We start from the raw sequence: 24,281 nt of genomic DNA, 5'->3' as shown, positions 1-24,281 counted from the left end.
GCTTGGTGAAAGGGAAAAGTTCGCTAATCGTTTTAAATATGGCGACAGACTTGTTCTATAAAAAGCTAAAGAGCTTGAAGTAGGTGTGAATGTCGGATTATTGGTTTTGGAAAGTTACAGGAATGGACAGACACCACCCTCCCAGTTCCAAGATTAGAAATGTGTGGTGTGGAGTGTGTTATGACGTCGTCTGACCATCTGACAAGCAGTTGGGATGAAGCACACTGCCGGTCGTGTAAAAAACATGCAAAAACTCTTCAAGGCTCGTTGCTCGCCTCCCCTTAACCATTCATGGTCAATGCCTAACCTCAACCATGTTGCAAGAGCTTTGCAAAGTATGGGTTACCATCTAGACACAACCCATACTGACACCTTATGTATACCGGACTATATCTCGACTGGAAATATTTGATTACTTTAATTACCAGTACTTTGGTACTGTCCTCTCAGAGAATGGAGGCCCTGTCAGGTCTTGGCTGTTGGTGAATAAAAAAAGAGCTGGAGGAGAAGCCGTGTGCTCGGAGAAACAGAGGAGCTTCACAGATACCCCTGAAGAAAAGTCTCACCGGATGCAATTACTCAAATCGTTTATAGGTGCTCAGGGCAGCAGAGTAAAGAATTGAAGATGCTACTCTCCTTTAAACTCTTCTTGACAAGGCAGGTGTGTTGAACAAGGTACTACATCTCTCCATTATGTGGTTTTGTTTTGTGTTTATCATGGAACCTGCAAAACAGCCCCTCGACACACACATTTACCTCTTTGACTAGAACAGAAAGAAATCAAACCAACACTCAGTTGACAGTTCTTTCACAACACGAAGGGTTCAGTAAAAAGGAAAATACACTTTGAATGAAAGAGGAATGCATGTATAAAATCTTAAATGGAAGATGGGATCATCAGACAGAATACAATGCACCTATACAGAATGAAAATGGTCCAACATAAAAGTTCCTGGTTGTCACTTCTGTGGAATATTCTGTACAATAATGTACAACAGTGGAGGTCCTGGATCTCCTCACATGTCCTACTCTGAAGCTGGATTACTGAAAGTTAACAGATGGCCACCGAACATGACCCAAGCCCAGTAAGTTACATGTTTTACATCTGGTCCATTCCCTTGTGAATGTTCCCACATAGGGCTCAAAGGGACCAAGTCCACAAGGACACTGCTGATGCATTGAGTCACAGTAAACCATGTAATAGAAGCAATTCCCAGTCTGAACGCCTTTGTCCATCTCCAGGTTTATAGCACTCTTGGCAACCAATACAACCAGTGTCTTTCAGTGTCTTTCAGTTCCTGAAACCTTTCTATTTCAGTATCTGCTCCACAACAGCAAAACAAGTATAACTTCACATTTTTGATAATATTTCTTTTTCAAGATACCAGATCATCAAGACATCCATTTTTAACACACACACACGAATAAAAAATAAATCTGTCCAGGAGAGACAACAGATGAGCGGCCGGATGGAAACAAGGAACATCTTTTTTTCTGTCTGTTTGTTGTCACTCTGGTTTCAGTTGGTCTTCTACGTTGCCAGCTTTAGCAGACAGTGCCGTTCTCCTGTCGGGACTTGGGACAGGTGGATTGGGGTATCGGCTGGACAGAGGGAGCCAGGGTGCAGAAGAAGCCAGCGATGAGGGTGAGGCCGAGGCCTCCCCAGGCGCAGAACATGGACCAGCCATAGCCGTGGCCGATGTCGTCCGTTAGGCCGTATAGGTCCCGAGGGTAACGGGAAAGCTCGAAGTTGATGCCGGCAACACAGGTGCAGAGGGAGATGATGCAGAAGGTTCCTGCAAAGACAGAACTGGATGTTGAAGGAGAAAAATACATGGAACCTGTCAATGAAATCCAAATCTGACACAACCCCGTCTTGTCATCCGGTGCCTGGTCACATCCTGCCATGCAAGGACATTCTGATACTGCTGAGAATTCATAAAGAGGAGGTCAGGCTGTTGGATATTCAAAGCACATAACCTTGACACCCAAGATGTGAGGACAGTAACCCTAAAGGGTTAGGGAGCAGAGGGCTGCCCTGAGAGGCACCCGGAGTAGCTAAAGGGATCAGGGACACAGAGACATGTGAACTATGGGGGGACTGGGGATTGAACCGGCTACTTTGTGGTTACAGGACGACCACCCATCCCCCTGAGCTACAGCCGCACACATCACAAATATTTGAAATGATATGTTGTACAATCTTAGTCGCACAGTCTGGTAATATAGTCTTAAAACATAGAAGAAGGCCCTCCATAATGCCAGAGAAGCCTATTACTCATCATTAATAAAATAAGAACCCAAGGTTTCCTTCAGCACGAGGCAGGCTGACAGAGTCAGAGCTCTATTGAGCCGTGTATTCATTTAGGCTGAGTAGTAGAAGGTGAACAGCCTGTCATCATAAATACAAATGGAAACTATGACACATTCTGTCCTCAGTGGTGTTGCAGTTCACATGTTGGCAGTGACCAAAACAAAACATTCCTTCACTATGTTGGTCAAAATGTAACCCTGTTTCTTATGATTGTTTGTACCAGTGGTGGCCGTCAGGGCCTTCTAAGCCTTCTCTGCTGGCCTAAACAGAATCACAAAGTTATAGCTATTTTATAATTTAATAGTTTTTCACAAATACACTACGTGTATTATTATTATTTTTCCCTATCATCTTATTTTTTCATTGTACAGCTCTGTTGCTCAGCCTGCAGTCTTCAGCTATCAGACTGCAGCTGGTTTGAAGGAGAAGCTTTCATCCAATCAGATTTTTTCTCTCCTGTGTCTCCAGGCCAGCAAGGCAGTTTAAACAGGCCTTTGCAGATTAAAGTACACGGGGAGTGGACGTTGTGGTTGATTGTCATGGACTTCAGCCAATATCAATTTATTTTCATTGGTTGCTGGATTACATTTCACCCAGATACAACAGATACGTTTCTCTGATTGCCTATTCGTGTAGCCCATTTCTTTTTATTGATTGGCTGATGAGTCCAGGGGATTCGGGGAGACGAGCTTGATTCCTCCATGGTGAGAGCAGCGTGACCAGGTCATGTTTGTGCGCTGCGGCACATTAAATAGCCTAGAGGTTTTTTTCAGCGTGAGAAATACGATGCGTGGCGGGAGGGCGGGACTTAAGACCGAAATGCGTGACAGTCACGCTCAATGCGTGACACTTGAGAGCCCTGCAACTGAGTGTGGTTCTTGCCCCCGGTGGGCCGCCGGTCGGGCGGGTCATTATAGTTCTAAATCCATCACGTTTTGGAACCACTAGACCAGCGGTGCCCAATACGTCGACCAGTTGATCGCACAGGTAGTGCGGGTCGATCGCACGCTATTCAAGAAAAATGTGATGTTACAACCTATCATCCTTTCTACCTGTGGCACATGCCACTTGATTAATGTACAGGGCCAGTCTGACATCACGTCTTTTCTACAATGCAGGGCGCGCAAGCTACTGCAAAACTCCGGCGAGCTAATTAGTTAGCCTTCCAATTTAGTACCACTCTGAGTTCTTGCTCCACACTGATGTGAGGCGGCTTAGTAGGGCAACATTCCTGCAAAGATCTCGAGAGCTCTGATCCTTGTCGTTAAACAACCAACTAAATGACGATCAGTGGCTGCTAGACTTGCATTTTTAACCGATCTGACCAACATGTTGAATGAGCTTCATTTAGAGCTGCAAGGGGAAGACAAAACCGTGGTTGATCTGATCAGCTAAGTTAATGCTTTCAAACAGAAAATGCAACATCTGTCCTCAAAGCTGCAGCTCCATGACTTGGGGAACTTCCAAAACCTGGCGTCAGAGCTGGAGACGCAACAGAAGGCGTGTGCGCAACTTGACAGTGAGCGCTACACAGAGCAACTTGACAAGTGTCTGTCAGAGTTTGACAAACGCTTTCAAGACTTTGCTTTACTGGAGCCAGTCGCTACATTCATGTCCTACCCATTTCGGGAAGATATCTTGGTTGAATCACTTGCATCAGAAATTGCAACGCTGCTCCACCTGAACTCGTCTGGAGTGGAGGATGGGGAGATTCTGACACTACAGGCTGACATTCAGCTGAAGGCCTCACAGAGGAAAAGTACACACACAAGTAAATGTGCTGCCTTCTTGACTGCATTATTCGGCTCTACTTATTTATGTGAGTCAGCCTTTTCCTACATGAAGAACATTAAGTCCAAACACCGTTCCACCATGATGATCATTTGGAAGTCTGCTTGAGGCTGACCAGCAGCTGCTGTCTGGACGATGCAACCCTGCTGGTTCCATTCAGTGAAGTCATCAGAGTAATGTAATAACAAAAAATGTACGGAATTGTATTGTGCCATAAGGGTTCATGCAGTTATGCAAGGTACGCCAACATATCGATGGCCAAAGTGCAGAACCTCCTATCTGCACTTTTTTTTTATACTTTTGTATTTTTCTTTATTTGTTGTATCCTTAACAAATAGCATTCTGCAAGAAAACCACATGTTTTTTAGTATTTACTTTTTAATTGTCTGTTCATTATATTAACTTTAGGGCACAGCACTAATCTAACAGCCGTCGTGTCTGTGTGTAACTGTGTGTGCGTGTAACTGTGTGTGTGTGTGTGTGTAACTGTGTGTGTGTGTAACTGTGTGTGTGTGTGTGTGTGTAACTGTGTGTGTGTGTAACTGTGTGTGTGTGTGTGTAACTGTGTGTGTGTAACTGTGTGTGTGTGTGTAACTGTGTGTGTGTGTGTTGTGTGTGTGTGTGTGTGTGTGTGTGTGTGTGTGTGTGTGTGTGTGTGTGTAACTGTGTGTGTGTCTGTGTGGTGTGTGTAACTATGTGTGAGTGTGTCTCTGTGAGTGTGTGTGTGTCTGTAACTATGTGTGTGGGTGGTGTGTGTGGTGTGTGTGTGTTGTGTGGTGTGTATCTGTGTGTGTATAACTACGTGTGTCTTTGTGTGTGTGTGCATGTGTGTGTGCGTGACTCACCTCCCATGAGGAAGAGGAGGCCGGCTACATACTGCATGAGTCCTCGGTCCCAGCAGCAGCCCAGCGTGCCGATGACCCAGCCGAACAGGATGATGGCCACTGCCATGCCCATGAACCCTGCCGTCATACGCCGCAAGTCTGAGGAAACACAAAAAGAGACAAGTCAACTTTGACCTGAACAGGATATGCAGTGTGAAGAAGAACACATGACACACACACAGCTTTTTACACAAGAACTACGACAGGATGCATTTTGATGCTTCCACTGTAAACACTCTCTCACTCTGAGTCCAACTGACACAGACCAGCTACACTCATCCAGCTGTCCTTATAACCTGTTTTAATGTTGAACAAAATGACAATGAATGACTAATTGAGAGTTTGTCTGAAATAATTAATAATAATAATAATGCCACAATATCACAGTAAAAACGTGCTCTGACGTCATGCAAACGTGGTATCGATACTCTCACGAGAGCGAGACGGCCGCCGGTATTAGAGCCAGGCGCCGCAGTAGCTCTGCGCCGACTGTGTGGCCCAGTGCATGATGGGAAACACCTGGCTGTCGCCACATCAGAGAGCTGATTGGCTCTTAGATCTGACAGCAAACACCACGTGTTGGAGAAAATCCTTATTTTATGTGTAGTTGTAATACTTAACGCTGGATTGTTGACTATTAGTCTCATGTTTGATCTAAAAACATAAAACACAAAATCTTGTTTAGTTGATAATAATAAAGCTTATTTATAACACATATCAAAGCCAGTCGTAATGTATTTCACAGGCAGACATAACGAGAACAAAGGATGCAGCTACACACACATTTATACATAAATATATATTTATAAACACATATGAATAAATCCGAACGAGGTCTGTAAACTGATGATGATGCCGCCTGCTCGATGGTGGTGGACTTCAGGAGGAAGACGAAGGCTCTGAGACCTGAGTGTTCTGGAAGAGGATGTGGACATGGTGGAGGAGTACAGGTACCTGGTGTCTCATCACATGGAGGAGTACAGGTACCTGGTGTCTCATCACATAGAGGAGTACAGGTACTTGGTGTCTCATCACATAGAGGAGTACAGGTACCTGGTGTCTCATCACATGGAGGAGTACAGGTACCTGGTGTCTCATCATATGGAGGAGGAGTACAGGTACCTGGTGTCTCATCACATGGAGGAGTACAGGTACCTGGTGTCTCATGACATGGAGGAGGAGTACAGGTACCTGGTGTCTCATCACATGGACGAGTACAGGTACCTGGTGTCTCATCACATGGATGAGTACAGGTACCTGGTGTCTCATCACATGGTGGAGGAGTACAGGTACCTGGTGTCTCATCACATGGAGGAGTACAGGTACCTGGTGTCTCATCACATAGAGGAGTACAGGTATTGGTGTCTCATCACATGGAGGAGTACAGGTACTTGGTGTCTCATCACATAGAGGAGTACAGGTACCTGGTGTCTCATCACATGGAGGAGTACAGGTACCTGGTGTCTCATCATATGGAGGAGGAGTACAGGTACCTGGTGTCTCATCACATGAAAGAGTACAGGTACCTGGTGTCTCATGACATGGAGGAGGAGTACAGGTACCTGGTGTCTCATCACATGGACGAGTACAGGTACCTGGTGTCTCATCACATGGACGAGTACAGGTACCTGGTGTCTCATCACATGGAGGAGTACAGGTACCTGGTGTCTCATCACATGGAGGAGTACAGGTACCTGGTGTCTCATCACATGGAGGAGTACAGGTACCTGGTGTCTCATCACATAGAGGAGTACAGGTACTTGGTGTCGCATCACATGGAGGAGTACAGGTACCTGGTGTCTCATCACATGGAGGAGTACAGGTACTTGGTGTCTCATCACATAGAGGAGTACAGGTACCTGGTGTCTCATCACATGGAGGAGTACAGGTACCTGGTGTCTCATCACATGGAGGAGTACAGGTACCTGGTGTCTCATCACATGGAGGAGTACAGGTACCTGGTGTCTCATCATATGGAGGAGGAGTACAGGTACCTGGTGTCTCATCACATGGAGGAGTACAGGTACCTGGTGTCTCATCACATGGACGAGTACAGGTACCTGGTGTCTCATCACATGGAGGAGTACAGGTACCTGGTGTCTCATCACATGGACGAGTACAGGTACCTGGTGTCTCATCACATGGAGGAGTACAGGTACCTGGTGTCTCATCACATGGTGGAGTACAGGTACCTGGTGTCTCATCACATGGTGGAGTACAGGTACCTGGTGTCTCATCACATGGAGGAGTACAGGTACCTGGTGTCTCATCACATGGAGGAGTACAGGTACCTGGTGTCTCATCACATGGTGGAGGAGTACAGGTACCTGGTATCTCATCACATGGTGGAGTACAGGTACCTGGTGTCTCATCACATGGTGGAGTACAGGTACCTGGTATCTCATCACATGGAGGACGAGTACAGGTACCTGGTGTCTCATCACATGGAGGAGTACAGGTACCTGGTGTCTCATCACATGGTGGAGGAGTACAGGTACCTGGTGTCTCATCACATGGTGGAGGAGGAGTACAGGTACCTGGTGTCTCATCACATGGAGGAGTACAGGTACCTGGTGTCTCATCACATGGACGAGTACAGGTACCTGGTGTCTCATCACATGGAGGAGGAGTACAGGTACCTGGTGTCTCATCACATGGAGGAGGAGTACAGGTACCTGGTGTCTCATCACATGGAGGAGTACAGGTACCTGGTGTCTCATCACATGGACGAGTACAGGTACCTGGTGTCTCATCACATGGTGGAGGAGTACAGGTACCTGGTGTCTCATCACATGGACGAGTACAGGTACCTGGTGTCTCATCACATGGTGGAGGAGTACAGGTACCTGGTGTCTCATCACATGGAGGAGTACAGGTACCTGGTGTCTCATCACATGGAGGAGTACAGGTACCTGGTGTCTCATCACATGGTGGAGGAGTACAGGTACCTGGTGTCTCATCACATGGTGGAGGAGGAGTACAGGTACCTGGTGTCTCATCACATGGAGGAGTACAGGTACCTGGTGTCTCATCACATGGAGGAGTACAGGTACCTGGTGTCTCATCACATGGAGGAGTACAGGTACCTGGTGTCTCATCACATGGAGGAGTACAGGTACCTGGTGTCTCATCACATGGAGGAGGATTACAGGTACCTGGTGTCTCATCACATGGAGGAGTACAGGTACCTGGTGTCTCATCACATGGAGGAGGAGTACAGGTACCTGGTGTCTCATCACATGGAGGAGGAGGAGTACAGGTACCTGGTGTCTCATCACATGGACGAGTACAGGTACCTGGTGTCTCATCACATGGAGGAGTACAGGTACCTGGTGTCTCATCACATGGAGGAGGATTACAGGTACCTGGTGTCTCATCACATGGAGGAGTACAGGTACCTGGTGTCTCATCACATGGAGGTGTACAGGTACCTGGTGTCTCATCACATGGACGAGTACAGGTACCTGGTGTCTCATCACATGGATGAGTACAGGTACCTGGTGTCTCATCACATGGAGGAGTACAGGTACCTAGTGTCTCATCACATGGATGAGTACAGGTATCTGGTGTCTCATCACATAGTCAAGGAGTACAGGTACCTGGTGTCTCATCACATGGAGGACGAGTACAGGTACCTGGTGTCTCATCACATGGAGGAGTACAGGTACCTGGTGTCTCATCACATGGACGAGTACAGGTACCTGGTGTCTCATCACATGGAGGAGTACAGGTACCTGGTGTCTCATCACATGGAGGAGTACAGGTACCTGGTGTCTCATCACATGGAGGAGTACAGGTACCTGGTGTCTCATCACATGGAGGAGTACAGGTACCTGGTGTCTCATCACATGGAGGAGTACAGGTACCTGGTGTCTCATCACATGGAGGAGTACAGGTACCTGGTGTCTCATCACATGGATGAGTACAGGTACCTGGTGTCTCATCACATGGAGGAGTACAGGTACCTGGTGTCTCATCACACGGAGGAGTACAGGTACCTGGTGTCTCATTACATGGAGGAGGAGTACAGGTACCTGGTGTCTCATCACATAGTGAAGGAGTACAGGTACCTGGTGTCTCATCACATGGACGAGTACAGGTACCTGGTGTCTCATCACATGGAGGAGTACAGGTACCTGGTGTCTCATCACATGGAGGAGTACAGGTACCTGGTGTCTCATCACATGGAGGAGTACAGGTACCTGGTGTCTCATCACATGGACGAGTACAGGTACCTGGTGTCTCATCACATGGTGGAGTACAGGTACCTGGTGTCTCATCACATGGTGGAGTACAGGTACCTGGTGTCTCATCACATGGAGGAGTACAGGTACCTGGTGTCTCATCACATGGAGGAGTACAGGTACCTGGTGTCTCATCACATGGAGGAGTACAGGTACCTGGTGTCTCATCACATGGAGGAGTACAGGTACCTGGTGTCTCATCACATGGAGGAGGATTACAGGTACCTGGTGTCTCATCACATGGAGGAGTACAGGTACCTGGTGTCTCATCACATGGAGGAGTACAGGTACCTGGTGTCTCATCACATGGAGGAGTACAGGTACCTGGTGTCTCATCACATGGTGGAGGAGTACAGGTACCTGGTATCTCATCACATGGTGGAGTACAGGTACCTGGTGTCTCATCACATGGTGGAGTACAGGTACCTGGTATCTCATCACATGGAGGACGAGTACAGGTACCTGGTGTCTCATCACATGGAGGAGTACAGGTACCTGGTGTCTCATCACATGGTGGAGGAGTACAGGTACCTGGTGTCTCATCACATGGTGGAGGAGGAGTACAGGTACCTGGTGTCTCATCACATGGAGGAGTACAGGTACCTGGTGTCTCATCACATGGACGAGTACAGGTACCTGGTGTCTCATCACATGGAGGAGGAGTACAGGTACCTGGTGTCTCATCACATGGAGGAGGAGTACAGGTACCTGGTGTCTCATCACATGGAGGAGTACAGGTACCTGGTGTCTCATCACATAGAGGAGTACAGGTACTTGGTGTCTCATCACATGGAGGAGTACAGGTACTTGGTGTCTCATCACATAGAGGAGTACAGGTACCTGGTGTCTCATCACATGGAGGAGTACAGGTACCTGGTGTCTCATCACATGGAGGAGTACAGGTACCTGGTGTCTCATCATATGGAGGAGGAGTACAGGTACCTGGTGTCTCATCACATGGAGGAGTACAGGTACCTGGTGTCTCATCACATGGACGAGTACAGGTACCTGGTGTCTCATCACATGGAGGAGTACAGGTACCTGGTGTCTCATCACATGGTGGAGGAGTACAGGTACCTGGTGTCTCATCACATGGTGGAGGAGGAGTACAGGTACCTGGTGTCTCATCACATGGAGGAGTACAGGTACCTGGTGTCTCATCACATGGATGAGTACAGGTACCTGGTGTCTCATCACATGGAGGAGGAGTACAGGTACCTGGTGTCTCATCACATGGAGGAGGAGTACAGGTACCTGGTGTCTCATCACATGGAGGAGTACAGGTACCTGGTGTCTCATCACATGGACGAGTACAGGTACCTGGTGTCTCATCACATGGTGGAGGAGTACAGGTACCTGGTGTCTCATCACATGGACGAGTACAGGTACCTGGTGTCTCATCACATGGTGGAGGAGTACAGGTACCTGGTGTCTCATCACATGGAGGAGTACAGGTACCTGGTGTCTCATCACATGGTGGAGGAGTACAGGTACCTGGTGTCTCATCACATGGTGGAGGAGGAGTACAGGTACCTGGTGTCTCATCACATGGAGGAGTACAGGTACCTGGTGTCTCATCACATGGAGGAGTACAGGTACCTGGTGTCTCATCACATGAAGGAGTACAGGTACCTGGTGTCTCATCACATGGAGGAGGATTACAGGTACCTGGTGTCTCATCACATGGAGGAGTACAGGTACCTGGTGTCTCATCACATGGAGGAGGAGTACAGGTACCTGGTGTCTCATCACATGGAGGAGGAGGAGTACAGGTACCTGGTGTCTCATCACATGGACGAGTACAGGTACCTGGTGTCTCATCACATGGAGGAGTACAGGTACCTGGTGTCTCATCACATGGAGGAGGATTACAGGTACCTGGTGTCTCATCACATGGAGGAGTACAGGTACCTGGTGTCTCATCACATGGAGGTGTACAGGTACCTGGTGTCTCATCACATGGACGATTACAGGTACCTGGTGTCTCATCACATGGATGAATACAGGTACCTGGTGTCTCATCACATGGAGGAGTACAGGTACCTGGTGTCTCATCACATGGATGAGTACAGGTACCTGGTGTCTCATCACATAGTGAAGGAGTACAGGTACCTGGTGTCTCATCACATGGAGGACGAGTACAGGTACCTGGTGTCTCATCACATGGAGGAGTACAGGTACCTGGTGTCTCATCACATGGACGAGTACAGGTACCTGGTGTCTCATCACATGGACGAGTACAGGTACCTGGTGTCTCATCACATGGAGGAGTACAGGTACCTGGTGTCTCATCACATGGAGGAGTACAGGTACCTGGTGTCTCATCACATGGAGGAGTACAGGTACCTGGTGTCTCATCACATGGAGGAGTACAGGTACCTGGTGTCTCATCACATGGAGGAGTACAGGTACCTGGTGTCTCATCACACGGAGGAGTACAGGTACCTGGTGTCTCATTACATGGAGGAGGAGTACAGGTACCTGGTGTCTCATCACATAGTGAAGGAGTACAGGTACCTGGTGTCTCATCACATGGACGAGTACAGGTACCTGGTGTCTCATCACATGGAGGAGTACAGGTACCTGGTGTCTCATCACAGGGAGGAGTACAGGTACCTGGTGTCTCATCACATGGAGGAGTACAGGTACCTGGTGTCTCATCACATGGAGGAGTACAGGTACCTGGTGTTTCATCACATGGACGAGTACAGGTACCTGGTGTCTCATCACATGGACGAGTACAGGTACCTGGTGTCTCATCACATGGATGAGTACAGGTACCTGGTGTCTCATCACATGGAGGAGTACAGGTACCTGGTGTCTCATCACACGGAGGAGTACAGGTACCTGGTGTGTCATCACATGGACGAGTACAGGTACCTGGTGTCTCATCACATGGAGGAGTACAGGTACCTGGTGTCTCATCACATAGTGAAGGAGTACAGGTACCTGGTGTCTCATCACATGGAGGACGAGTACAGGTACCTGGTGTCTCATCACATGGAGGAGTACAGGTACCTGGTGTCTCATCACATGGACGAGTACAGGTACCTGGTGTCTCATCACATGGACGAGTACAGGTACCTGGTGTCTCATCACATGTACGAGTACAGGTACCTGGTGTCTCATCACATGGAGGAGTACAGGTACCTGGTGTCTCATCACATGGAGGAGTACAGGTACCTGGTGTCTCATCACATGGAGGAGTACAGGTACCTGGTGTCTCATCACATGGATGAGTACAGGTACCTGGTGTCTCATCACATGGAGGAGTACAGGTACCTGGTGTCTCATCACACGGAGGAGTACAGGTACCTGGTGTCTCATTACATGGAGGAGGAGTACAGGTACCTGGTGTCTCATCACATGGACGAGTACAGGTACCTGGTGTCTCATCACATGGAGGAGTACAGGTACCTGGTGTCTCATCACATGGAGGAGTACAGGTACCTGGTGTCTCATCACATGGAGGTGTACAGGTACCTGGTGTCTCATCACATGGAGGAGTACAGGTACCTGGTGTCTCATCACATGGATGAGTACAGGTAGCTGGTGTCTCATCACATGGAGGAGTACAGGTACCTGGTGTCTCATCACATGGAGGTGTACAGGTACCTGGTGTCTCATCACATGGAGGAGTACAGGTACCTGGTGTCTCATCACATGGACGAGTACAGGTACCTGGTGTCTCATCACATGGTGGAGGAGGAGTACAGGTACCTGGTGTCTCATCACATGGAGGAGGAGGAGTACAGGTACCTGGTGTCTCATCACATGGTGGAGGAGTACAGGTACCTGATGTCTCATCACATGGAGGAGTACAGGTACCTGGTGTCTCATCACATGGAGGAGTACAGGTACCTGGTGTCTCATCACATGGAGGAGTACAGGTACCTGGTGTCTCATCACATGGATGAGTACAGGTACCTGGTGTCTCATCACATGGAGGAGTACAGGTACCTGGTGTCTCATCACATGGAGGAGTACAGGTACCTGGTGTCTCATCACATGGAGGAGGATTACAGGTACCTGGTGTCTCATCACATGGACGAGTACAGGTACCTGGTGTCTCATTACATGGAGGAGGAGTACAGGTACCTGGTGTCTCATCACATGGACGAGTACAGGTACCTGGTGTCTCATCACATGGATGAGTACAGGTACCTGGTGTCTCATCACATAGTGAAGAAGTACAGGTACCTGGTGTCTCATCACATGGATGAGTACAGGTACCTGGTGTCTTATCACATGGAGGAGTACAGGTACCTGGTGTCTCATCACATGGAGGAGTACAGGTACCTGGTGTCTCATCACATGGAGGAGTACAGGTACCTGGTGTCTCATCACATGGAGGAGTACAGGTACCTGGTGTCTCATCACATGGAGGAGTACAGGTACCTGGTGTTTCCATCGACAGCCGACTGAACTGGAAGGCCAACATCAACGCTGTGTACAAGAAGGGGATGAGCTTGGATCCATCAATGTGTGCAGCAAGATGCTGGATTGATGGATCCAAGCTCATCCCCTCTACCAGTCGGTTGTGGCCAGCGCCCTGTACTTCTCCATTGTCTCCGATACATTGTTCAGGATTTCTCGCCAAGTTTGTGATCAAACTCAAGTGTATATACAACATAATAAATAATTTATTTTCAACTCCAATGCTGCTTCCCCAGCAGCATTGGAGCCGGTGACACCAACAGACTTAACAAGCTAGTTAAGAAGGCCGGCTCCATCATCGGCTGCAAGCAGGAGTATCTGGAGCAGGTGGTGGAGAGGAGGACGCTGAATACATGAGTGTCCACATTGGACAACCTGGACCACCCTCTCTACCACTACTGCAGGGCCAGAGGAGCTCTTTCTCCAAGAGGTTCCTCACGCTGCGCTGCAACAAGGACCGCTACAGGAGAACATTCCTGCCTACGGCATTACGGCTTTACAACAAGTCACCGCTTGCCAGAGCCTTTCATCACTCAGCACTTCACACACTTCATATACTTACACATACATACTTTGCATTTTTGCACTTCTCTATTGTTTGTTTATTTACACTTCACTTCACACACTTCATACACACTACACACACATACTTTGAAATGTTGCACTATTGTTTAAGTTTAATTTAATTTCCTAATTAATACTCTCTGCACTGTACATATCTTTCATCCCAGCTACTTTAATTTTATTTTTGTATATATCTCTCATCCCTGTTGTTTTTATTGTTGTTTTTAGCCTGTAAATTGCTACTCCAACAACACATTTCCCCTTGGGGACAAGGACAGCAGTGTGCTCTGCAGGAGGGCAATGAAGTAGATCACCATGTCATGGGGAGGTAAGAAGGAGGCCAGGGGCCCCATGATGGTGGGGAGAGAAAGGTCAAACATGTTAGCCTGAGAGCATGAATACAACAACAATAGACTTATCCTTCTCTTATGTGTACACGAACTTACGCAACACTATCATATAAGTGAATGACACGAAATTCACGTCGTGAGAAATTCATGTGACCCTGTGTTGAGAAGCCTCTCAGCCTTGAGATCCTCCTGTCTTCACTGACGTAATTTTGGAATATACAAAATAAATTAAATTGAATTGAATCTAAATGAACATTGCAGGCCTTACCTCATTTTCAAGGCTTTAGGTCTGATGGACCGTAAAAAGCTTATTAATACAATGTTTTGTGATACAATCTACTGCAATATCAAGAATCATATCTATACACATGTTTTTTTGAGAGAGAGAGTGACTAAGTAAATAGGATGTATTGCAGAAGAAGGTTTCCTTAATGAGATGTGCTGCTCTAAACACGTGGCCCTGTCACAGAGGCCACAGCTCATTGGGGAGAAGAAACAGAGCTTCATTTCTTTACCACTGAAGAGAAAACAATCGATTGGCCAGATACTAGGGAGGAGGTAAAGCTGCATGCAATGGGGCAGCAGCGAGAAGAAGATTTAAACATATGTGCTATTTTCGTAGGAAGACCTCCCAACATGCCCAGCGGCTTTTGTGGCACCACAGCCTTGCACTTTCCTCTGGGGTGGAGGTGGGGGTCATGTGGGTGAGCTCATGCCGTGAGTCAGCAGCAGTATGAGCACCCTGCAGTCAGGAGCCCGAGTGAGCTGAGTGCATACAAAGGGGAACGGTCCCTGACAGCCGTCTCCTGGAGAATATCGGCAGCAGCTCGCTGGTCGTAAGCGGGATGCTATGGGAGGCAAGATGACAGCAGGCTGTCAGTCACCTCTCTCAGGGAGGCATGTAGAGCAGAGATGGTGACAGGACAGCTGGCATATGGGATGCTGCTACATCAGCATGTTCTTATAAGCTGTCTATCGCTGTCTCCATGGTAACAATAGATGGAACTCGGATACTGACACATGAACATTTAGGCCTTCACGAAACGTATGTTGATATGTTTTAAAACAGATTTCATATACTAGAGAGGATTCTGAGCATGCGTTGCTCACTTATCTTCCTGCGGAGAAATTAACAAACAATGGCAAAACAATAGTAGCTACTTATTAATAAGGTGAGTTGCTGCTGGAGGCATCTCAACAGGCCATGGTGCATAAAGCCACCTCATATACTGTACATATAAACCTTCTTACGTCCGACTCCATCAAACATATTTGTGCACATTTTGCCGCAACCATCAAGACAAGTCAGCCAGCTGTAATCCGCAATGTTGACATTTTGGGCTGAGGATGAGTAGAAAGTTGGCTTTCAATTTCAGTTTAATATGCTTCAAATAACATAATTTTGTCAGATGGTCAAAAAAAACAACTACCAAACCAAAAAAGTTATAATAGTTAACACGTACAAGGATAAAATAAATAAATAAAAAAAAAATTGCGGACAGGATCTTTATCAAAGCCACTTTATTCTGACATGAATACCTCCTAGTCGTTACTGTGCATGTGCACTACAGTACACAGAAAAAAGGGCCGTGTGCCTGAGGTCCAAAACACATTAGTACTCATTACAACGATATAACCGTAATGTAGTCAATATATCACATTCAGCAATTCTAAGCTATTTTGCCAGCTTTAGTGAGTGACCAAAACTCTATGAGCAGGGTAATGATGTCTATTCAACAGGGTCAGGACTTTTTCTGTAAATAACTTCATTTTGTGACTCATCTGTGCTTTTATAAATAACAGAATAAAGAAAATTGCAATCACTTTCAAGTAAATCAGATTGCCCCATCAGACTTTTTTTTTCTTTTTAAATTGCAATCACTTAGAACAATGAAAATAAAGTTATATCTGTGCAAAAAATAACTCATATTTAGTTACTACTAAATAGCTCATTGCGGAAAACAAACAGCTATTAGCCAAACAGAATGAGCTGCTCTGGGTTTCAGAGAGCTGCTCTGGGTTCAGGGAACTGCTCTGGGTTCAGAGAGCTGCTGTGGGTTCAGAGAGCTGCTCTGGGTTCAGGGAACTGCTCTGGGTTCAGAGAGCTGCTCTGGGTTCAGAAAACTGCTCTGGGTTCAGAGAGCTGCTCTGGGTTCAGAGAGCTGCTCTGGGTTCAGGGAACTGCTCTGGGTTCAGAGAGCAGCTCTGGGTTCAGAGAGCTGCTCTGGGTTCAGGGAACTGCTCTGGGTTCAGAGAGCTGCTCTGGGTTCAGGGAACTGCTCTGGGTTCAGAGAGCTGCTCTGGGTTCAGGGAACTGCTCTGGGTTCAGGGAACTGCTCTGGGTTCAGAGAGCTGCTCTGGGTTCAGGGAACTGCTCTGGGTTCAGAGAGCTGCTCTGGGTTCAGGGAACTGCTCTGGGTTCAGGGAACTGCTCTGGGTTCAGGGAACTGCTGTTGCATCTTCACCCTGGGAGCGTTTAAAACGCAGATATAGCGGTCTGCTTTTCACGCGACATATTTTTCGACGCTCTCTGTCCGCCGCTGTGTGTTCAGTGCCCACCTGTGTGTGTGTGTGTGTGTGTGTGTGTGTGTGTGTGTGTGTGTGTGTGTGTGTGCGCGTGCACGTGTCTATGCGCATCGGGGCGGAGCTACGCTGTGCGCGATGCAGAGCAGAGGAGAAGTGTTAACGCGACCACGTAGAAACCGAAATGACAAGCTGTCGTGTGGATAATATAAATAAAATACGGCCGTTCAGTTTGTTTAATAACAGAACAAGGTGCAGACCTGTTCTATTGGAAAGAGAAACTTAAATGACGACTTGTGATCTGGCGCTATCGAGAAAATTACAGGGGGGCGGGGGGGTTTCTTCAGGGGGGCGGGGGGTTTCTTCAGGGGGGCGCCCCGCCCCCCTATTATAACGGGTTAGGGGAAACACTGGGATGGAAATTAGCAGCTTTCTGCAAAAATGTATATCCTAAAGCATTTGAAGGAAACAGCAAGGGAAATGTCCAATCTGGTGCCTTAGGAAGTTGCCAAGCTGTGACATTCATTTGCTAATATACATTATGAGCCTTTGTCTAAAGCAGGATTGCATGCCGCAGATGGACTAGAGGTGCTGACAGTCAGTTACAGCATCATTAAAGTGATGCTTTTGCATGGCGCTGTCTTAATAGCTGTGCTGTGTCACTTTAGCGGGCGACTCCACTGGCACCGCAGATAAAACAGGACTTGTGTGATTCAGCATTCTTTTCAAGATTTTCTTAATCTTTCATGGACTGATGCCAAGTTGTTGAGCGAGCGACGCCTGGGCCCTAAAAGCTGATTCAAAGTCAGAACAGGAAGCAGGAGTGAGGGCGAGGCGGTAACAACAGTGAGAGTCAAAGCCGGAGGAGAGAGAGATACTAAGAGCTCTTAGCCATAATGTCTAGTCCTACACGCTCCAAGCATGGAAATGAGTGTCGCTCATTTTTAAGGGATGTGCAGAGCTGAGAGCTGAAGCCCCGAAAGGAACAGAAAGAAGAAATTACTTGATGGTTTTGGTTAACTTGCACATTTGGTTCCTCACTATATTTATCTATTTGTATTTATTCATCAATATTTATGCATCATATTGTATTGGCTTTAACAAATATCCAACTGTATCTTAAAGCCACTGGCAGGCGAACAGGAGAACTTGAAAAGAGGCCTACATATAGCATAAATACCAACGTTTTAGAAGAATCTGCCAGTGGTGCCCTAGCACAAGGAACCAGGTTTATCTTCTGGTGGCCATGAATATAGACACAGGAACAATCACCTCACAGGTTTCCATGGATCGTGGTTACACCTGAACCGGACTATTATATTATTATATTATTTAATAGTAGACTTAAGACTTTCCTCTTTAATAGCGCTAATAGTTAGGGCTGGCTCAGGTTTATAGTTAGGGCTGTTTCAGGCTTATAGTTAGGGCTGGTTCAGGTTTATAGTTAGGGCTGGTTCAGGTTTATAGTTAGGGCTGGTTCAGGTTTATAGTTAGGGCTGTTTCAGGTTTATAGTTAGGGCTGTTTCAGGTTTATAGTTAGGGCTGGTTCAGGTTTATAGTTAGGGCTGGTTCAGGTTTATAGTTAGGGCTGGTTCAGGTTTATAGTTAGGGCTGTTTCAGGTTTATAGTGAGGGCTGTTTCAGGTTTATAGTTAGGGCTGTTTCAGGTTTATAGTTAGGGCTATTTCAGGCTTATAGTTAGGGCTGTTTCAGGCTTATAGTTAGGGCTCAGGTTTGCCCTGGTCCAGCCCCTAGATATGCTGCTATAGGCCTAGACTGCTGGGGGACATCTTAGGATACACTGAGCTCCTCTCTCCTCCTCTCTCTCTCCTTCTGGCTCCCTGTTTCCTGTCGGCGCACCGGCCCCTGTGATTGTCCGTGATTGTCTGTTCTGCCCTGGTCTCTGATTGTTTCCTGCTTTGTCCAATCACCTTCCCCTTGTATTTAAACCCTGTTTGTCTCCTGTCCCCTTGTCGGATCGTACTGAGTGTTACGGCGCGTTAACTATGTGTAGACCGTTTGTTTGTCCTGTCAGATCCAAGTTTTTGATTCCTGTTCAAGTCCCGTTTTTGATTCCTGTTTCGTTCCTGTCCATGTTTTTGGAGAATACATTTACTTTGAACAGTTGTTGGCATTTTGGGTCCTCACTGCGTAGCCACTCTTGACATGTCGTATGTGTTCAGATTGTAAAGTACTCCGAGGCAAATTTGTGATTTTGTGCTATACAATTGAATTGAATAGGTCTCTCTGCTCAGGTTGTTCTCATTCACTGTTTTTACCTACAACAAATAATGCAATATAATTTGTGTATAACCCATGTAATTGTGAGCCGGGATGTGCAAGGCTAACCTCATTGCTATAGAATGCACACTTCTTTCACCTTTGCTTATAAGTCTTTGATGCTTGAGGTAGAGACATTTGATTTGTTGCCAAGCATTTGAACAAGTAGTTTTTCTTTGAACGACAATGTCAGTTGTCAGACTTCTGTTTAACAATGTTCCCATGCTCCCAGATCTCAGCGATTGAGTGCAATGTCACTGGTGAAAACGATGGACAAAATAACAGTCATTATTCTATCAGGGTTATATCTATATCCATTTACGTAGTGCAAATTGTGCTTTCGATGATGCTTCATATTTCATATTCAATTTCCCCCTGCAATGACAACAAGTAGCTAATTCTTTGAGTGACCTTTTAAACACAAGACTTTTTTTTTCTTCATATGACCACTTCCTGCTGTACCACTGACAAACCATTTTGGGATCCCATTGGCTATCAGTCTGACTATGATTTAGCCTTTGGGGTCAAGGAGCTATTGTGTAGGTATCCCCCTTAAATGTGTGAGACACACCCCACCCAGACTTACCTCTCTATTTATTTCCCTGTAGAGTTGATTAATTAATTGACTCATCAATTTATGAGTGAAACAAATTATTTTAAACAGTATGCAACATTGTGAAAAAATTACCATTGTTGTAGTTGTCCTGCTGGACTGAGACAGTTCACAGCTCTTCCCTCAGGGTGGAAGCTTTGCATGGATGAGTGCTGATGAATCATTGGGCCTGTGGACAATATGGTCACATGGTTGGACACAACTGATTTCTTCTAATCTGGAGTGTGTTTTGGGCACACAAAGTCTAATGAGGTGCATCTTGGAATGCTCGCTATGGGATTCTGCAGTGTTTTCACTCTGTTAATTAAGCTTAATTGTACTTTCCATCAATCATTTATAACAGAGGGGGTGAATCCATTCCAATGTCTGCTGCTGCTCCACCCATATGCCTTCAGATCCACGCTATGTGTAAGGGACACTGAGATAGTGTTGAAGTGTGTTTGCAAGTAATGCTTGTCATGCCAATCAGCCCATTCACAATATCTAAATATGGAAACAAACTGACTCCTCCACTAATTATTGTCACCATAATTGCCTGCTGCTTTGCATAATTCCGTTGACTTGACATCAGAAAGCAAGAGAAGATGCAGAAAACTTTTTGAAGCTTGAACATGGAGTGTGATGATGATAGAATAAAATCATGAGGACACTGGTTAGAAAAGCCTGAGGATGTAGAGAACCAGCAGAATGTTTCCCAAAGACATGTGATACCGGATGTATGTGATACAGCTCAGTGACTCTTGTACCTCATAAATAATTGCACGTGTTGACCTTTCTCTCCGAACATACAATACAATGCTTGCAGATGCTAGTATTCTGCAAGGAGGACCTTCACAATGCAGCTGACCAGGTTCACTGTACAATAGAGCTCAACAGATTTGTGGTGTATATATGCTGCAGTGGTTCAAAACATGCCTGTTCAGAAAGGGTTGAGTGCTTGGCATGTTGCTACTTGCACTTCCTTTGATCCTGAGCAATACACCTGCCATGACAAAGCGGCACACAACTAAATTGCGGCTACTTATCGTCCGATGGCCTTGGGCCCGATACTGAAAGGGCACAAAACAGCTGTAGATTTATGTTATCCAAATATGAAAAGTATTACATTTTGTTAATATTCAAACTCATTGTATTCCAAAATAAGTTTCAAAAGGCCCCCAAAGCACTTCAAAATAAATAAATATGCTACTTACGTTGTAGTTGTACATTTACTTGATATTTCAGATAAACAATTGACCCACAAAATATATACATTTAAATGCGATGAATCATTCATTAAACTATTTAGCATCATATTAGAAATGAAAGCTACACTTTAGAAGATGTTTCGTGGATTTCGGTACATTTGAATGCAGACAGTCTGCCAGAGCGGCATGCAGACACCACAATCGGCCCGCCGAACGGACCAGACACAGCAGGTGCCCTGGGGCACGGCCAGAGCAAGCTAAAAACAGCAACCACTAAAGAACGTTGAGAAACACTATCTGGACTGTGAGAGTATCTTTTCTGCTGGGGGAAACTCACGGGGTAACAGGAACTTGTTTTTAGATTTCTACCTCCTTCTGCTTAATGGATCGTGGTTATCTGGATCATGGACCATGCCTATTACTCATTATATGAATAATTTCTGTCATATTGATGTAATGTGCTGTAACTCTGTTACGTTATTCATTCTGGTCACATGACATCTGTTGCTCTCCTGAAGACTTCTTCCCTTTTCTCCCTGTGAAAGGGTTTTTACTATCTTTATTGGGGGAGTTTTCCCTGATCCGATGTGAGGTCCCGGGACAGGGATGTCATGTGTACAGATTGTAAAGCCCTACGAGGCAAACTTGTATTTGTAATTTTGGGCTACATAAAATAAACTGAATTGGCCGGGCTTTCACCCATGGGGCCCGGTCGGGCTCAGCCCGAAAAAAGATCATGGACCAGCAACCCTGTGGACTCACCACCCGCGGGGGGAAGCATCGGGGTCGGGTGCTATGCAGACCGGGCGGCGGGCCAGGCAGGAGACCTGGGCGAGCCGATCGCCGGCAGCATAGACTAGCTCTAGGGACGTGGAACGTCACCTCGCTAGCGGGGAAAGAGCCGGAGCTGGTGCAGGAGGTGGAGCGGTACCAGCTAGATTTAGTTGGGCTCACCTCCACGCACAGCATGGGCTCTGGAACCAAGCTCCTGGAGAAGGGTTGGACTTTGTCCTTTTCTGGAGTTGCCCAGGGTGAGAGGCGCCGGGCGGGAGTGGGGATACTCACGAGCCCCCGGCTGAGCGCCGCTATGTTGGAGTTTTCCCCGGAGAACGAGAGGGTCGCCTCCCTGCGCCTACGGGTTGCGGGGAGTAAGGCTCTGACTGTTGTTTGTGCTTATGCACCGAACAGCAGTTCGGAGTATCCGGCCTTCTTGGAGTCGGTGGGAGGGGTCCTGGAAAGGGCGCCGCCTGCCAACTCCATAGTTCTCCTGGGAGACTTCAACGCTCACGTGGGCAATGACAGAGAAACCTGGCGGGGCGTGATTGGGAGGAACGGCTTGCCCGATCTGAACCCGAATGGTGTTTTGTTGTTGGACTTCTGTGCTAGCCACAGTTTGTCCATAACGAACACCATGTTCGAGCATAAGGGTGCTCATAAGTGTACCTGGTACCAGAACACCTTAGGCCGGAGATCAATGATCGACTTTGTAGTCGTATCATCTGATCTGCGGCCGTATGTCTTGGACACTCGGGTGAAGAGAGGAGCAGAGCTGTCAACTGATCACCACCTGGTGGTGAGTTGGATCAGATGGCGGGGGAGTCGGCTAGAAAGACCTGGCAAGCCCAAACGTATAGTGAGGGTGAACTGGGAACGTCTGGCGGAGGATCCTGTCCGGGAGGTCTTCAACTCCCACCTCCGGAAGAACTTCTCACAAATCCCGAGGGAGGCTGGGGACATGGAACCCGAGTGGACCATGTTCAAAGCCTCTATTGTGGACGCGGCTGCTCGGAGCTGTGGCCAGAAGGTCATCGGTGCCTGTCGTGGCGGCAACCCGAGAACCCGGTGGTGGACACCGGGGGTGAGGGAAGCCGTCAAACTGAAGAAGGAGGCCTTTCGGGCCTGGCTGGCCCAGGGGTCTCCTGAAGCAGCTGACGGGTACCGGCAGGCCAGAAGGGCTGCAGCTGCGATGGTCGCGGATGCTAAAACTCGGGCATGGGAGGAGTTCGGGGAGGCCATGGAGAAGGACTTTCGGTTGGCCTCAAGGAAGTTCTGGCAAACCATCCGACGGCTCAGGAAGGGAAAGCAGGGCCTACCCCAGGCTGTTCTCAGCAGGGGGGGGTGGGGGGAACTGCTGACCCGGACTGGGGACATCGTCGGGCGGTGGAAAGAGCACTTTGAGGAACTCCTAAACCCGGCTAACATGTCCCCCGGAGAGGGGGCAGCGCCGGAAGACTTTGGGGTGGTTTCTCCCATATCCCTGGCAGAGGTCGCTAAGGTAGTCAAAAAGCTCCTTGGTGGCAAGGCGCCGGGGGTGGATGAGATCCGCCCTGAGATGCTGAAAGCGCTGGACATTGTTGGGCTGTCTTGGTTGACACGCCTTTTCAGTGTCGCATGGGGGTCGGGAACAGTGCCCATGGACTGGCAGACCGGGGTGGTGGTTCCCATCTTCAAGAAGGGGGACCGGAGAGTGTGCTCAAACTATCGTGGCATCACACTGCTCAGCCTCCCGGGAAAAGCTTATGCCAGTGTGCTGGAAGGGAGGCTCCGACCGCTTGTCGAACCTCAGATTCAAGACGAGCAGTGCGGATTCCGTCCCGGTCGTGGAACAGTGGACCAGCTCTTTACCCTTGCAAGACTACTGGAGGGGTCCTGGGAGTTTGCCCAACCAGTCTACATGTGCTTTGTGGACTTGGAGAAGGCTTTCGACCGGGTCCCTCGGGGGTTTTTGTGGGGGGTGCTGCGGGAGAATGGGGTGCCGGACCCGTTGGCACGGGCTATCCGGTCTTTGTACGCCTGCAGTAGGAGCTGTGTTCGTATCCTCTGTAGTAAGTCAGAAACGTTCCCGGTGGGTGTTGGCCTCCGCCAGGGCTGCCCTTTATCACCGGTCCTGTTCCTGACCTTCATGGACAGGATATCTAGGCGCAGCCAGGGGGCGGAGAGGATCCGGTTCGGGAGTCTCGGGATCGCCTCTCTGCTGTTCGCGGATGATGTTGTCCTGTTTGCCTCCTCGGATTGTGACCTCCAGCATTCACTGGGGCGTTTTGCAGCCGAGTGTGAAGCGGCAGGGATGAGAGTTAGCGCCTCCAAATCTGAGG

At 47.7% G+C, this 24,281-nt stretch overlaps 1 protein-coding gene across 1 annotated transcript in view; it reads right to left on the bottom strand.

Annotated features, from left to right (window-relative positions):
* Nucleotides 1–1,545: 1,545 nt before the first annotated feature.
* tmem178bb (transmembrane protein 178Bb) overlaps nt 1,546–24,281 on the bottom strand; it is a gene marked incomplete at both ends in the record, with an annotated part of 56,203 nt that continues 33,467 nt past the window's right edge. The window contains 2 exons of the mRNA XM_079236458.1: nt 1,546–1,796; nt 4,951–5,088. Coding sequence (XP_079092584.1) covers nt 1,546–1,796; nt 4,951–5,088 — 389 coding nt within the window. The remainder of the gene's footprint in view (nt 1,797–4,950; nt 5,089–24,281) is intronic.

This window comes from Taurulus bubalis (genome assembly GCF_910589615.1).
Source record: "Taurulus bubalis genome assembly, chromosome: 20".
NCBI classification, from domain to species: domain Eukaryota; kingdom Metazoa; phylum Chordata; class Actinopteri; order Perciformes; family Cottidae; genus Taurulus; species Taurulus bubalis.
Note: the sequence above shows the minus strand (reverse complement) of the source record. Positions and strands in the feature narration are given on the sequence as shown.